This window comes from Alligator mississippiensis, chromosome 15 (genome assembly GCF_030867095.1).
Source record: "Alligator mississippiensis isolate rAllMis1 chromosome 15, rAllMis1, whole genome shotgun sequence".
In the NCBI taxonomy this organism is placed as follows: Eukaryota; Metazoa; Chordata; order Crocodylia; family Alligatoridae; genus Alligator; species Alligator mississippiensis.
The window spans coordinates 16,604,662-16,620,520 of record NC_081838.1 but is presented as its reverse complement, the minus strand read 5'-3'; the positions used below and the strand labels follow the sequence as shown (position 1 = coordinate 16,620,520).

General features: G+C 62.8%; 1 protein-coding gene across 2 annotated transcripts; it reads left to right on the top strand.

The window, feature by feature from the left end:
• The first annotated feature begins 1,776 nt into the window (after window positions 1-1,776).
• Window positions 1,777-14,385, top strand: NTRK1 (neurotrophic receptor tyrosine kinase 1). 2 transcript variants are annotated; one of them, XM_019495639.2, is made up of 17 exons: window positions 1,777-2,044; window positions 3,654-3,728; window positions 4,039-4,110; window positions 4,679-4,747; window positions 4,912-5,066; window positions 5,524-5,672; window positions 6,181-6,307; window positions 7,466-7,795; window positions 8,134-8,151; window positions 8,415-8,473; window positions 8,785-8,887; window positions 9,579-9,725; window positions 10,044-10,174; window positions 10,696-10,868; window positions 11,816-12,056; window positions 12,851-13,009; window positions 13,370-14,385. In XM_019495639.2, exons 1-17 carry the CDS (start codon window positions 1,788-1,790, stop codon window positions 13,553-13,555), a joined length of 2,451 nt encoding a protein of 816 aa, XP_019351184.2. In that variant the 5' UTR covers window positions 1,777-1,787; the 3' UTR covers window positions 13,556-14,385. The 2 variants fall into 2 exon arrangements, with proteins under 2 accessions (XP_019351184.2, XP_019351187.2); XM_019495642.2 differs by lacking the exons at window positions 1,777-2,044; window positions 3,654-3,728 and having other exon boundaries at window positions 4,075-4,164.
• The last annotated feature ends 1,474 nt before the right edge of the window (window positions 14,386-15,859 follow it).

The following is a 15,859-nucleotide window of genomic DNA, read 5'->3' as shown; positions in this document are numbered from 1 at the left end:
CTCCCTCACCAAGAGACCAAGGGCAGGCCCCAAGGCAAGCGTGGGGTCCCAAACCTCCCCCTGCTTCCAGGATGTTGCTGAGGACCATTTGTGGGAGCTCAGGCAGAGAACTGCCCTGCTCGTGGCATGTCAGGGAAGCTCCCAGGGCTGCAGCTCCTGTTTCTCTGGAGCCGAGTGTGACCTGCCACCCCGTCGTGCCCTGGCCCCGGGCACCAAACACCTCAGCAGCCCCATTAACCACGCACTTTGGAGCCTGGGACCTTCTCACGTGGTTAATGAGTAACCCCTGGACCCACGTCCATGACCCTCTGCATGCCCCAGAGGGCAGAAGCAGAAGGGGGGCTAGGGGGTGACATGGCGGGGGTGGGAATTAATGAGTGACGGGCAGGAAGGATTAACCCCAGAGGGGCACCAGGCTGGAAGGCAAAGCAGGGCAGGGCTGAGGTTCCCCTGTGTTTCCAGGACCCCCCGCCCCAGCTTTGTAACCCCTCACCAGCATTCCCCCAGCAGCCCCCAACTGGGCAGAGGCCCAGCCCCTGGGTTGTGTTGGCTGCTGGGATACAAAGGGTTAATGGCCACAGGGTGTTGCATTTGGTGGGGGGCACTGGCTAGCTCCCCCCGCCCCATGCAATACCCTTGCACAAGAGGTGTGTTGGGGGGGGTGCTATCTGCACCCCAGCATCTCAGCAGAGGGCAAAGGTCACCGGGACCTGATCCTGCCCTTGTCTCCTGATCTGATCTCCCAGCCGGGAGTGTGGGTGATGCTGGCACTACCCGGCATGCCCACCAGACGGCGCCAGGGAGCTGACACACACCCTGCAGCAGAAGGGGCGAGGTGTGCACACATGTGCCTGTGCGTGTGCATGGATATATCCTCCAAGTGCATGATTTAAATGCAGCCCCCTGGCTTGGGGTCCTGACCTGTGACCTCAGAGCACCCCGGAGCATAGCCTGTGGGTTCTGCGATGGCCTCAGCCAGGGTCCCAGAGGAGCAGAGCTCAGGACCCCAGGGGGGTGGGGGTGCAGAATGCAGCCAGCCAGGCCTCCCCTTGGCTGAAATGCAGCCACCTCTGGGGAGCAGCCAGGTGGCTTGTGTGTGTTGGAGGTGGGGCAAGGCCCCATGGCAAGGGCAGTGCTGTGGGTTTGGGCTTGGATGAGGCCACGAGGAGCACAGTTGTGTGTTTGGAGGCTGGGGGTTCAGACCGCCAAGGTGCCTGGCTGGGGGAAGCTGAGGAAGGTACTGTGGTGGCACTGGGGGAAGTTGTGGGGAGCTGCATCATGTGTGCACGTGTATGCATGGGTCCCAGGCTGGGGTGGGGGCTCCTCTCCTGCTCTGCTGATGCCCCCCACCCCAGCTGTGCCAGTGCCCCTCACTCCTGACCCACAGTCCCCCCATCTGCAATCCCCCCACTCCAACTGTGCTGGTGCCCCTCACTCCTGACCCACAGCCCCCACATCTGCAATCCCTTCAGCCCAGCCATGCCGGTGCCCCTCGCTGCCGACCTGCAGCCCCCTTCTCATCCCCCTACAGCTGTGGGGAGTTGGACCCACTTTCCCTGCTGTACACCCCCACTCCCTTGCAATGGGGCCTGTTCCCTGCAATGCTCCCTTCAATCCAAATCTCCCCTTGGTGCCCAGGGGCTGTGCCCAGGGGTGCCCAGATGTTGGACAGCTCCTGCCTGGGCTGGGCTGGGCTGGGCTGGGCTGGCTGCAGCTGTCTAGGGAGGAGGGCTCTGACAAGCTCCTCCCTGCAAGGCTGGACATGCCGTTGCCTTTAAGCCGGGCAGATGCCTGCACACCCATGCTGGCCACCGCCTGCCCGGGCAGCAGGTGCACGGAGCGCTGGGGACCCGCTCCGGGCACCGGGGCCCACCATGCTGCCCGCCTGGCTGCTTCCGCTGTGCTGCCTGCTCCTGCCCTTGGGCTGTGCCAGCCCCTGCCCCAGGGGCTGCAGGTGCTTCGGGACCCTCCAGCTCCAGTGCCTGGAGCCCAGTGGCCTCCGCAGCCTGGCAGAGCTGGCAGGGACGGAGAACTTCACCGACGTGTGAGTACCTCGGGGGTGTGGGGGAGGCAGGCCAGGTGGGGAGCTGGAGACCCAGGAGATCAGGAGGGCTTGGGAGTGCCCAGGGTGGGGTCACAGCCAGCCTCCCCTGGTCTGTGCCCCCTACTCTGCTCCATCCCTAGGAGACATCGTGCCGGCAGTGGAGGGGCACCCCCAGCTAGGCTCAGGCCCTGGGGGGTGGGCTGCCGTCATCCCTGGCCACCTTGGAGCCGTGGGAGCAGTCCCGTGCCCAGGCGTTGTGCTCAGGGTTGCTCCTGCTCCTTGCCCCCCACCCTGCATCCACCCTGGGCAAAGCCAGGGATGGACAGGGCAGGGCAGGGCAGGGCTGGTAGTGGGGAGGTGGCCATGGGAGCCAGCCCCCCTTCCCGCTGCAGCTCCCAGCACCACCAGGCATGTGGCCACCACCAGCCCCTTGTGCCCTGGGGGACAGACATGGTAAGGGGGAGGCTGGCAGCCCGGACACTTGGGTTCTGCTCCCAGCTCCGGGAGGGGCGCAAGGTCTATGGGAGACTGGACACTTGGGTTCCTTCACTGGCTTTTGGGCCCTCGAATCCCATCCCCGGCTTGCCAGCTCCCCTTGGCTGGGGCCATGCCTCGGTTTCCCTTTCTGGGGTGGGGCTGAACCTGGCGGGCGCTGCCAGGCCTTTGTTGCGCAGCGGCTGGGAGGGGCAGGGCACTTCCAGAGTGGGCTCCTCTGCCTGCCCCACGTGCAGGCGGCTTTGTGTGCTGCATTTATGGCCTCTCCTGAGCCCCATGCATCCATGCCAGGGGACATCCCCCTTACCCCAGGCAGCTGTCACCCCCCAGCTCATCCCACCCAAGGGGCCGCGGTGCCACGCAGAACAGGAGCAAGGCCCTGAGATCCGCACCCAGGACTCACCCTCTAGCCTCGTGATGCAGCTGCCCCACCCTGCTCGGGCACGGGGATGGAGGCTGGGTGGGGCAGAGGCTCCCAGGAAAAACCCAGGGCCCAGCCCCTGAGATGGAGCCCAGGAAAGTCGCCCCGGGCTGCGGGGTCCTGAGCCCCAGGGGATTCGCATGGGTCTGGGGGATCGGGACCCTTCTCCCTTCCTCTGTGGTTTGTAGAAGGTTATCGAGGGGTTTCCCAATGCTGTTTGCATTGGGAAGAGTCATTCACCACCCCTGCAGCAGAGCCTGGTGCCCGAACATGGGGGCAGGCGGGGGGGATGGTGCTGGGTTCAAGGCTGGGACATCTTGGGGTGGGGGGGTCCAGGGAGCAAGGGAATTGCTATTTGTGGGCCACAGGCAAAGGGGGAATCCAGCCATGGGACATGGATCACTGTGGAGTGGACCCGGACCAGCGCCCAGCACAGCCCCACTGGCAAAGTGCCCTAATGCAGCCCCAAGCTGGTTTCAGGGGAAACTGAGGCACCATGGCCCTCCACCCCAGTGAGAGCAGGGGCATCGGCGGCTGGGGACAGATGCTCCATCCAGGCCTGGAGCAGCTGGGAGGAGCAGAATAATGAGGGAAGAAGCCCCTTTATGGCCCCATCCATCAGCCCCCAGCGCTGCCTGCCTCCTGTCACCCTGCCCGGGGCCCGATCCTGCTCACGGCCTTGCTGCTTCCCAGGGTCATCGAGAACCAGAGGGCGCTGAGCCGCCTGACATCGGATGACATCAAGGCCTTCCGGGAGCTGAAGAACCTGTGAGTATCCCTGGCGCGTCACACGCGCGTGTGCAAGGGGGCGGGTTGGGGGCAGATCCCCTGTCCCAATACACCTCCCCCATGAAGCCTGCAGAGACTGGGGGGGCAAAGGGAGATGCAACCCCTGGGAACCAGCCCCCGGGGCTATCGAGAGCCGCCTCAAGGCTGCTCCAGCAGGTGCTCGGGTCTCCCATGCACCCGGCTCTGGTGCATCCACGTGACCTCCTGGGTTCCCCAAATTGCCCCCTCCATGATGCTGGGGTGGGGGGTGTGGCCTCCCCTTGCTCATGGCAGTCCCTCTGCCTCGTAGTACCATCTCTGGCTCAGGGCTGCACTCCATCACCGAGGACGCCTTCCACGCCACCCCCAAGCTCAGCTACCTGTGAGTCCTGGGGACTAAGATGGGGCCTGTCCTGCCTCCGTCTGTGCATCGCGGGTACCGGCCTCCCCCTCCCTGTGTGTCGTGGGGCGAGGGATTGATCGGGCACAGCTGTCCCTGCGCTGGAGAGCAATGCCGGCTGCAAAACTCAATCTGCCGGCAGCTGGGGCTCGGGGAGGGGGAGGCAGCTCGGGGGGAAGTGCTGCTCTGAGCTGGGGCAAGGCCCAGGTGCCCCCGGTGATGCCCCCTGCCCAGCTTGCTGGGGCAGATCTTGCTCCCCTTTTGCCCTTCTGTAAGTGCCCCCTTCTCTGGGGTGTTTGTAGCTGTGTGGGTGGTGCAGGGGAGCAATAGCAGGGGCACTCATTGCATGGGGGCAGGGCGTGAGAGACATCCCAGATGGTGGGCAGGGCTGGGGTCCTCGCAGGTGCTCTGGGGTTCCATCTCCCTGTGCCTCAGTTTCCCCTCCTGGGGCAATGGGGGTTGCAGCCTCACTGAGGTTGGGTAAGAGGGGGGCTGGGACCACCCTGGATGGGTTGCTCCTGCTCCATGTGCCTGTCTCTGCCCCCGGCAGGAACCTCTCATCCAACGCACTGGCATCGCTGTCCTGGAAAACCTTCCGCCACCTGCCACTGCAGGAGCTGTGAGTACCCATGGGTACTGCCAGGGCCTGGCCCAGCCCGGGAAGGGCCCTGGAGCAGGGACCAGGGGTGATCCGAGGGCTGGGGTGATCGTGGGATGGGCAGAGTGGGTGGATCCTGCCCCCCCACCCCAGGGTCCTGCTCCCTGACCCCCGTCCCCGTGCAGGGTGCTTGTGGGGAACCCCTTCCAGTGCTCCTGTGACCTCCTGTGGCTGCAGCTGTGGCAGCGAAGTGGCCAGGCTGGGCTGGGGAACCAGTCGCTGAGCTGCTGGGGGCACAACGTGGAGGTCCTGCTGGCTGAGCTGCAAGTCCCAGACTGTGGTACGTGGGCCCTGCCCTGAGACCTGGAGTGTGTATGCATGTGCACGTGCATGTGTGTGAATGCATATGCATGTGCACGTGCATGTGTGTGAATGCATGTGCATGTGCACGTGTGCTTGCATGTGCATATGTGTGTGTGTTCTGCCTGTGTGCATGTGCCTGTGTGTGTGCAGGCATGCATGTTCGTATGTGTGGGCATGTGCACGTGCAAGTACATTGGTGTGCACATATGTGTGTGTTCTCTCTGTGTGCATGTGCAAGTGCATGTATGCATGCATGTGTGTGTGTTCTGTCTATGTACATGTGTATGCGTGTGTGCTTATGCAAGTGCATGTGTGTGCATGCAGAAACACGTACATGCCCATGCGCGTTCTTGTGTGCATGTGTGTGTATGCATGTGGAAGGGGTGCTGTGCCCACCCTGAGGCACTGTGTCTCTCCCCCCTGCCCCCGCACAGAGCTGCCACGGATCTGGATCGAGCACCATGACGTGCCGGTGCAGCAGGGCGAGAGTGTAAACCTGACGTGCCACATCCTGGGTGACCCGCCAGCCACCGGTGCTTGGATCGTGCCTGACGTGGGCCTTGAACCGCCTGTCATCGTCCAGGCAAGTTGGGCCTGCGGGCCTCAGTTTCTCTCCCCTGTACAGCTCCCCTTCCCAGGAGGAGGCGGCTGGAAAGCAACCCCTGACCCCTGGGAGTGCCAGATCCGACCTCCTTGTCCCTGGGGGCCTTTCAGCCTTCATGTCCTGACCTTGCGGCCTCATGACCTGCAGCCTCCTCTTTGTGCTGGAGGCCATGGGAGGTTTGCTTGGTTGTTGTGGGTGGGGGGAGGGGGGGTCAGCTGTATGCTGCCTGCTGGGGCAGTCCCAGTGCCTCCCACCCTCCTGTTCTCCATTAAACCCCTCTGTCCCCAGCTGCTCCATCCTGCCCCATTGGCTCAGGTGCAATTGCAGCCCAGCAGAGGGTCCTAGCCCCCACACTGTTCCCAGCGAGGGGTGATTCTCCCCCCAGCCCAGAGTGTGTATGGCCTGGCAAGGCTGCCGGCAGGGAGGGTGCCCAGCCCTGCTTTGCTTTGCCCACTGCTGGGGTCTCAGGCCGGGCCTGTCTCTGCAGGTGTCAGCCTCGGAGGTCTCCCTGCAGATCTACAATGTCTCATCTGCCTTCAACCGCAAGGATGTAACCTGCTGGGCCGAGAATGGGGTGGGCCGCACTGAGGAGGCCGTGCAGCTCAATGTCACCTGTGAGCCCTGTGCAGGTGGCCAGGGGGGCGGGAGAGTGGGGCACAATGGGTGTGGGGCTAGCCAAGGGCTCTGCCACTGCTGCCCATGGGGGGGGTCTTGGTTATGTCATTTAGCAGCCCCAAGCAGCTTCACAGCAGCCCCTTGCATTCCCATGTAGACCCAGGTGCCTGGGAACATGCATGTATGAGCGTGTGTGTATGCGTATGGGTGCGTACATGTTTACAGGTGCACGAACATGCATGTGGATGTGTACATGTTTACAGGTTCGTAAACATGTGTTTGGGTGTGCATAGGTGTGCATTCCTGGGTGTGAGTATGTGTGCACGGGCATGTGTGCTTGCGTGTGGATGAGTACATGTTTATGGGTGCACAAATATGTGTGGATGCATACATGTTTACAGGCGCGTGAACATGCGTGTGAGTGTGCATTCATGGGTGTGAGCATGTGTGCACAGGTTTGTGTGGATGTATACGTGTTCATGGGTGCACAAACATGCATGTGGATACACATGTGGATACACAATGTGTTTACAGGTGTGTGGACATGCATGTGGCTGTGAGTGTGCATAGGTGTACATTCATGGGTGTGAATGTGCGTGCATGGGTTTGTGTGCATCCACACACATGCACACATGCTTACAGGTGCACAAACATGCATGTGGATGCGTGTTTAGAGGTGTGTGGACATGCACATGGGTGTGTATAGGTGTGCATTCATGGTTGTAAGTATGAGTGCACAGGTGTGTGTACTTGTGTGTGCATGCATACATGTTTACAGGTGCACAAACATGCATGTGGATGCACATGTGTCTACAGGTGCACAAACGTGTGTGGGCATGCATAGGTATTCATTCTGGGTGTGAGCGTGCATGCATGGATGCGTGAGCATGCATGTGGGTGCATATGTGTTTATGGGTGTACATATGTGTGTGTGCATGTAAGCATGCGTGTAGGGGTGCATATATGAGGATGTGTGTGTGTTTGCAGGTGTGGGGGTGCGTGTGTGTGTGAACCCACGGGTGTGCAAGGCAGCATAGGGCCTGCCCCAGCTCCGAGCCCTAGGGACAGGCCCCCCAGTTCCAGCCCCTGCTCCCAGCGGGAGGGCCAGGTGGGGGGCTGTCCCCGGCCCCCTGCCCCACGCTCCCGCTGTCCTGCAGTCCCGGCCGTGATCCTGGACCTGCAGGATGCCATCGCGCAGCACTTCTGGTGCATCCCCTTCTCGGTGGACGGGAACCCGGCGCCCAGCATCCGGTGGCTGTTCAACGGCTCGGCGCTGCCTGAAGGGCCCTACATCTACACGCGTATCGTGGAGGCCGAGCTCAACTCCACTGTGCTGCATGGCTGCCTGCACCTCAACCGCCCCACACATGTCAACAATGGCAACTACACGCTGCTCGTACGCAACCCTCTGGGCACCGATGCCCGCACCATCTACGGGCGCTTCATGGACAACCCCTTCAGCTTCAACCCCGAAGAGCCCATCCCAGGTGCATGCCCAGGGAGCTGAGGGTAGCAGGACCCCTCTGGGACTCAGTTTCCCCTCCTGCCTCTCTGCTATCAGGAGCCCTCGGGGAGCGGGGAGCTGGAGAATCATGCATTCCTCTGACTCTATTAGGGGCAGGGGTGATGGGAGGATGCCACCCTGGGCATCGAGTCCAGGCAGCAGGGAACCCAGGTGTCTGGTTTCTCCCCGCAGTCATTTGATCCATGTTGGAGAGGGGTGAGATGGGAGTGAGAGGGGCTCTGATGTGGATTGGGGGGGCAAGTGGGGTCCCGGGGCTGGTGAGTAACACTGCTTCTTCTTTCCCCTCACCACCGCCTGCAGTGTCGCTGTCTCCCATGGGTAAGTCTTGACTGGGGGGCTGCTTTCCACCCTGCCTGCACCCGCAGAGGGACCCCAGGCCACATGCACGAGCCCAGCCCTGGATCAAGTTGGTGGACGGGGTGGGGGTCACTGGGATCTCTGCTCCAGATGCAGCCCCCACAGCTGGAATGGGGGGGGGGTCCGTACCCCATTACCAGCCCCCCAGACCCTCACCGGGGGGGGGGGGGAGGGGGCAGAGCTGCACCCCCTGCGCTAATGCTGCCTGTCCTGCTTCTCTCCAGGCCACGGGAACAGCACCCAGGAGGGGCCGGTGGAGACATCGGAGGACCATGGCATTGGGGTGAGGGGGTTGTGGAGGAGCACAGAGGGCGTCTCTGTTGGGACAGGGCAAGCACCAGGATCTGCTGCTTCCTGCCAGCTCAGCCTTCCCTGGGTGGGGAAACTGAGGCATGGGACTGGCCTGTTTCCCTGCAGTGGGTCAGAGGCAGCATCAGGCCTGCCCTGACTCTGAACCACCCCCCCGGGAAGAGAGCCCAGGAGTCCTGGCCTTTGGTCTGTGCTGTCTCTCCCTGGGACGGCCAGGTCTGGCATGGCCTCGGCCTCTGTCCTAGCAGTGCCCGGGGTCCAGGCTGAGCCGTGTCCCCTCCCCAGGTCTCAGTGGCCGTGGCGCTGGCCGTCTTCGCCTGCGTCTTCCTATCCGTCATGCTCATTGTGCTCAACAAGTGTGGGCGACACTCCAAGTTCGGCATCAATCGTAAGTCCCTGACACGGGGCCTCAAACCTGCCGCCTGGCTCCATGCAAGTCCCTCACCCTGCACGAGCCGGCCCTGTGTCCATGGGGAGTAAACCTGCTGGTGGCTGGGGGTTGCTTCGATGCATGCCCTGAGGTCCAAGGGGGGCCGTGTCCATGGATGCGTCACCCCCGACTGCTCCCAGCGCTTGCCCAGGCCCCGATCCTGCCTGCAGGGAGCAAGGGAGGCTGGAGCTGGTGCCTGCAGCTGGAGCAATGGGGAAGGGGGGCAATGTAGGGCCCCGGGTCCGAGAATCCCACCCCCCCGCAGCCATGTGACAAGCAAGGCAGGCGGCAGCTGCTAATTCACTCCTGGAACGGATTCAGCCTCTAAATGGGTTTGATCGGCCTGGCTCCCCCCGGGGCCGGGGCTGGGACTGGGAGTGGGGAGGGGAGGGGGGTGCTCACTGCTCCGTGGGTGCGTCACGGCACTCGGCCCTGACCCCTCGGGGCTTTCATGTGCTTCACTCACCTTCCCCATCCCCGCATCGATGCCACCACCAGCTCCTAGAGCTGGGGGGCTTCTCCCCGCCCCGGATCAGGACCATGGGTTAGGAGGGCATCCCTGCCCACCTGGGTTCATGGCATGGGCTCCTGCCTGCTTGGGGTCATGGCATGGGATCCTGGCATCTCTCCTCCCCCCCCACCATGGCAGGCTCGGCCGTGCTGGCACAGGAGGACGATGTAGCCATGTCCCTGCACTTCATGAACCTGGGCAGCAGCCCCCTGTCCTCGGCAGAGAGCAAACTGGATGGGGTGAAAGCCAGCGTCATCGAGAACCCCCAGTACTTCTGCGACACCTGTAAGGGATAGGGCAGGGTGGGATTAGGAGCTCCCTGGGGTGTTTTGGGGAGGCTGGGAGATGCCCTGGGGTCTTCCAGGGGGTCCTGGTAGGAGCTGGGGGTGGGAGGTGTCTAGCGGGGTTTGGTTGAGAATGGAGTGGGTACGGAGGCTCTGCCCCGGTCCAGTCCCCTTCCCTGGGGTCCCCACTGAACCGCTTGGCCCCAGAGCGACACCTGCATCCGGATCCACCCCTGTTCAGCTGGACCCGGACAGGGCAGAAGCCCCCCTACCTCCTGAGACCAGGGGCAGGGCAGGGCTCACGGCCCCTGTCCGGCAGGTGTCCACCACATCAAGCGGCGGGACATCGTGCTGAAGTGGGAGCTGGGTGAGGGCGCCTTCGGGAAGGTTTTCTTGGCCGAATGCTACAACCTCATCCCCGACCAGGAGAAGATGCTTGTGGCCGTCAAGGTAACCCCCAGCCCTTTCTTCCCCACTCCACAGCTTGAGTCTCCAGGGCAGGGGACTCCCTCCCAGCAACCAGGGCTTCTCTCCGGGGAATCCCCACCAGCTGCCGGCGGTATAGGGCTTATGACACATGACTGATTTCCCCTGGCAGGTGTGCATGCACATATGCAGGCGCACACACAAACACCCCGCTGGGCCCTGTCCAGGCCTGTGGGAGAGTCAGCACCCAGCCCTCCCAGCCCTGGTTTGCAGAGATCTCCTGATTATGATGGCAGTGGGAGCTCTGCTTCGTTGTGCCCGGAGCTGCACGGGTGCCCCCTGTCCCCCCCAGACCTCGCAGCTGCGTGCACAGATGACAGCATGAGCTTGTTCCCAGGGACTTGCCCAGGGTCCCCCAGGCAGTCAGTGTGGCCCCCTCGCCCCTCACCCTTTGCACCCCATGCCCAGTGGGGGCAGGTGGCCTGGCCTCCCCGCTTGCCCCCTCCAGCCCCAGGGTTGCATTGCTCCAATTTCCCCCCTGCCAGGCGCTGAAGGAAGCCACAGAGAGCGCTCGGCTGGACTTCCAGCGTGAGGCAGAGCTGCTGACGGTGCTGCAGCACGAGCACATCGTGCGCTTCTACGGCGTGTGCACAGACGGCGAGCCCCTCATCATGGTCTTCGAGTACATGAAGCACGGCGACCTCAACCGCTTCCTCAGGTGGGGGCCGGGGACGAGGTCTGACCCACCTGGGCCTGATCCATGCCCCGGCCTGGCTCAGAGCTCCTTGGGGCTGTAGCAGGGGGTCATGAGCTAGTCTGCTGGGGCCAACCTGAAACCCTGGAGGGGCAAACACAACCCCTTCAAGGCTTTTTTAATCCTTCCCCAAATCTCATCCCCGTGCACATGTTTGCACACATTTGCACGCTCCCCACCCCACATGGAGACCCACTCCTCTTTCTGCTTCCCCTGGCCGCCGCTGGCGTGCCCTCCCCACTGCTCCATTACTGGCGCGGCTCAGACAGCCTCCCTGCTAATGCGGCCCTCCTTGCAATATTGATTAGATTAGCTGTCTGAGAGGCTGGCAGCGAGGGAGATTGCCCATCAGTTGCAATAAGCAGAGACTCTTCGATGGGCCCCCCAGGCATTGCTGCGAGACGGGGGGCTGCCGGGCGGCCACGGGCCGAGCGCGGAGACGCAGCTAAGATTATGATGGTGATGAGACCTGGCGTAAATGGCTCCGCGCCCTCTGCTGTCAGCACCGCTTGGCATCAAAGCAGGCGCGTGGCCTTGCGGAAAGCCACGGATGGACTTTCACGCACGGCTGAGGGAGGCTGTTGAGGTCTGGGAGGTGTCGGGTGTGTTCAGAGGATTTGAGCTGCATTTGGTGCCCCCCTGGAGCCATGTTTGGTGCCCCCCTGCCCCTGTCCATGCAGATATTTGATCTCAGTGGCACTTGGATCAGCCTCGGGGCTGCTCCAGACTGCTGAGCAGAGAGGATCGGGGCCCTGCCACCCTGCCCAGGGTGAAGGACAGGGCATGAAGCCTTTATGCCACCCCTGCTCTGGACACAGGAGCTATTTCCCTGCTCTGAAAGGCCTGAGAGGGCACTGGAGATGCCAGTTCACTCTCCAGACCTCACCCCTGCCCTGCCATGCCCTGCCCAGGTCCCACGGGCCAGATGCCAAGATCCTGGACAACAGGAATGGGCAACCGTTTGGGCAGCTGACACTGAGCCACATGCTGCAGATCGCCACGCAGATCGCCTCGGGCATGGTGTACCTGGCCTCCCTGCACTTCGTGCACCGCGACCTGGCTACCCGCAACTGCCTGGTGGGCCACGGCATGGTGGTGAAGATTGGGGACTTCGGCATGTCCCGGGATATCTATAGCACCGACTACTACCGAGTGAGCACGGCGGGCGTGTGTGTGCATCCTCCATGTCCCCTTGTAGTGCCTGTGCCCATAGAAAATAACTGCTCAGTACTGCTAGCTAGGGGAGGGCTGGTCTCTAGGCAGGATGACAGCTCACTACTGCTGCCATCCAAGGGAGTAGTTGGTCTCTAGGCAGGATAACAGCTCACTACTGCTGCCATCCAGGGGAGTGGCTGATCTCTAGGCAGGATAACAGCTCACTACTGCTGCCAGCTAGGGGAGGCAGGAAAACAGCTTCCCAAACCTGCTGGCCAGTGCAGTCTCTGGAGCTCCCTTTTGAACTCTCCCCTTGGCAGATCCTTTGCTGGCTGCCCGGGAGGCTCGTCCTTCTTCCCTCCTCTAATCCTGTTCCTTTCTGGGCTGGTCGGCATGGCAGCTTGCCCACTCGCCTGGGGTGGGGGCGGGAGTCCGGGGTAGCAGGGGCTGGAGCCATCCATCTCCATCCATCTCTGGGAGGGCCCTGCTGGGAGCGGTGTGGTGACAGCCGGGGGGCTCCGGGGGCCGCTTGCAATTTTCCCTTTTAGCTCCTGCCCCACCCCAGCCCTGTATTCATATTTAATGGGGCCTGGCAAGGCAAGGGGGAGGCAGAGCACTTAGCGCAGGTGGAGCGGGGGGGAGCAGCGAGGGGGTGGGGCGTGCATGTGGCGTCTCCAGGCCCAATTCTGCTTGCCTGGCACAAGCCAGGGGCAGAAGGGGCTCTCCTCCATCTTTCACTTTTCTTTCTCTCTCCTCTTCTCTCCCTTTTATCATTGTCCTCACCTCGGCAGGTGGGGGGCCGCACGATGCTGCCCATCCGGTGGATGCCCCCCGAAAGCATCCTCTACCGCAAGTTCACCACTGAGAGCGATATCTGGAGCTTCGGGGTGGTGCTCTGGGAGATCTTTACCTACGGGAAGCAGCCCTGGTACCAGCTCTCCAACACCGAGGTGTGGGGCTGGCGGGGGGCATAGGCGGGGCTGGGGGTCCAGGCGGCTGCTGCTATGGGGGCCAAGAAGGTGGCCTAGGGAGCCAGGGGGTGCTGGCTCAGCCTCACGGGGCCCATCCAGGCTGCCCCTGGGGACTTGGACACCTGGGTTCTTCCTCCAGCTCTAGCAGCCAATGGAAACCAGGACGCCTGGGTCCCACACCCAAAAGGGAGCAGCAGGCAGGGGTCAGGGGACCTGGGTTGGGACTGTCACTGCCGGGGGGCATTGAGATCCTCGGGGGGCTGACCTCCCTGTGCTGAGCTGGGGGATGGCAGGAGAGGGGCGGTGGTCTCAACCGCTTCGTCCCCCTGCCACTACTAGGCTATCGAGTGCATCACGCAGGGCCGGGAGCTGGAGCGCCCGCGGACCTGCCCCTCCGAGGTCTACGACATCATGCAGAGCTGCTGGCAGCGCGAGCCTCCCCAGCGCCAGAGCATGAAGGAGATCCACCGCCGGCTGCAAGCCCTGGTCAAGACGCCGCCTGTCTACCTGGACATCCTGGGCTAGCAGCCAAGGGGCCACGGCTGCCGCCGGGGGAGCTCCCACTGCTCCCTCAGACCCGATGCAGCCCGGGACGGGGATGCCTAAATTGCTGTGAGCCTGCGAAGGATGGACGGGTGGAGGCTTCCTGCTGCTGGGTGCCTGCCCCAGCCCTGCTCACCCTTTCCCTGTCCCTGGCTGGGGGCTGCCTGGACTTCAACCCCCACCTTACCCTGCATCTGGGGCCACCAGATGCTGCTTGTGTTTCGGAGCGGGCCGGACTCTTGCTTTTCCCGATCAGAGGTTGGCCAATAGGGTTGATGGGACGGGGGGGTGGATGGGGCTGTCCCGCAGTCCCCGTGTGTTTCTAAACCTATTTATTCTTGTAAGCACTAGATCATTGCTATAGGGGCTTCTCGGGGCGGGGTGGGGGGTGCCTGATTGTACAGAACCAGAGGCTCATGGCAGCCGGGGGGGCTGCACCATCTTGCATCGCAGCCCTAGAGCATCCATTGCACCCATGAAGGGTTTATGGGGGCCATGGCTCCCATCCTTCCCACCTGCAAGGTCCAGTTGGGGTCTCCTGGGGGCCAAGGGGGCTGGTCTGCAGCAAGGGGAGACCTCACCATGGCAGGAGCTGGCACTGGGCAGAGGTGATGGAGGTGGCTCTGGGCTTACGCAATGGGCCCGATTCTGCTTGTGCTGCAGCAATGCCTGGTTCGACCCTGTCCGCATGGGTCTAGCAGCAGCTGGGACCTCCCTGTCACTGGGCCTCCTTGCACGAGCACAGCTGCTGGGGCCACGTGCACCCGTGGCTTTGCACAGGGACCTGCTGTGAAATAAAACCTCTGCCCAAGTCCCTCGGTCGGAGCTGGGTTTCTCAGGCGCCGCCAGGCTGGGGTGGGGGCCTGGCACCATGGTGGGCTCCTGCCCTGTTCTTGCTTGGTGTGGATCCGAGAGCCAAGGCACCAGGGGAGGGTCCCGTGGTTGCCTGTGGACCTGCCAGCACCGTCGGCTACTTGGGGCATGAAGTGATGCTGAAAGAGTTTGCAAAACTTTGGGAAGGAAAAAGCAAGCCCAGCTGGTTCAGTGCCTCCCCTCCCACCACCTTGCCTTGCCCTGTTCCCGGCTGAGACCTGCCCTTCACCGAAGCCGGGTGACCGTGACCACGCTCTGGGACACGTCAGGACCTCGCTTCTGTCTCTGCCACCGGCAAGGCAGGAACACATATGCCCTTCATTGAATCAGAGGCCTTATCGCCTGCCCCGCAGCGTCCCCATAATCACATCTGCCGGCATGGGCCTGCTCTACCGCTAATGTTCGAGCCCCGGGTCTGCCCGTAATGGAGCTGAATGGATTGCATCTGGGTAATTAGCCATGGCTGCCTGGGTCCCAGCCCGTGCTTTGTCACTAGCCCCTGCTGGAGATAAGAGAGAGGCACTGCAGAGCTGGCAGGCTGTCGTGGCCGAACCCGAGGGCATGTCCAAGGTGTGTCGGACCTGGGGCTCAAGGCAGGAACCCGAACCTGCCATCCTGCCCTCCCTGGGGGGTTTCCTGAGTGGAGAAACTAAGGCAGAGTGGAGAGCTGGCTGCAGGGCTGCAACTTTGCAAACCTGAGCCCAGACAAAGATGGGGCTGGGGAGGGGTGAGAGCAGTGGTCCCAGCCCCCTGCCCAGGGTTGGGCTAGGCCTGGTGGGATGCAGCTGAGCTGAGATGGGCATGAATGCCTCAGGGCTCCCCCTTTCCCCATTCATGCCCGAGCCAGCTGCATGTAGCCCCCCTGGAGATGCACAGCCCCACTCCCCCGTGTGTGTTGCCCCATTGCCTTCCCCTGGCATAGGCCGGGGCTTTCCGGGATTCAGTGGCATGACACACGTGAGCCGCCCGGGCTGTTTACTGCAGTGAGAAAACATCCAGGAAACCAGAGCCGTCCCCAGTGCCTCACGCCACATCGGCGGCTCCCACTGACTCCTGCAGCTGAAATCAATCCAGAAGCTATTACTCCAGCCCTGCACCCACTGGGAAACCAGGGCCAGTGCACAGTGCCCACCTGGGCCAGCCGGGCAGGGGTCTGCAGGGCTTCAGTCTCCATCGAGGGCTTGAACTGGGGTCTTGAACTCATCTTGCTCCGCATATGCACCAGCGCCGGGCGGAGCTGCCAGCCCGCATCAGCTCGACGGCTCATGCCTGGAGCCTGACGTGGCAGGGTCACAGCCAGGCAGCGCGGCCCTGCCAGGGTCTGGGGGGCAGGAATGGGGGAAGATGGGGATGATATCAGTCTCTCTCCCTCCCTGCATTGGGTGTTTGGGGTTTCAATGCTATGTGGGCTGG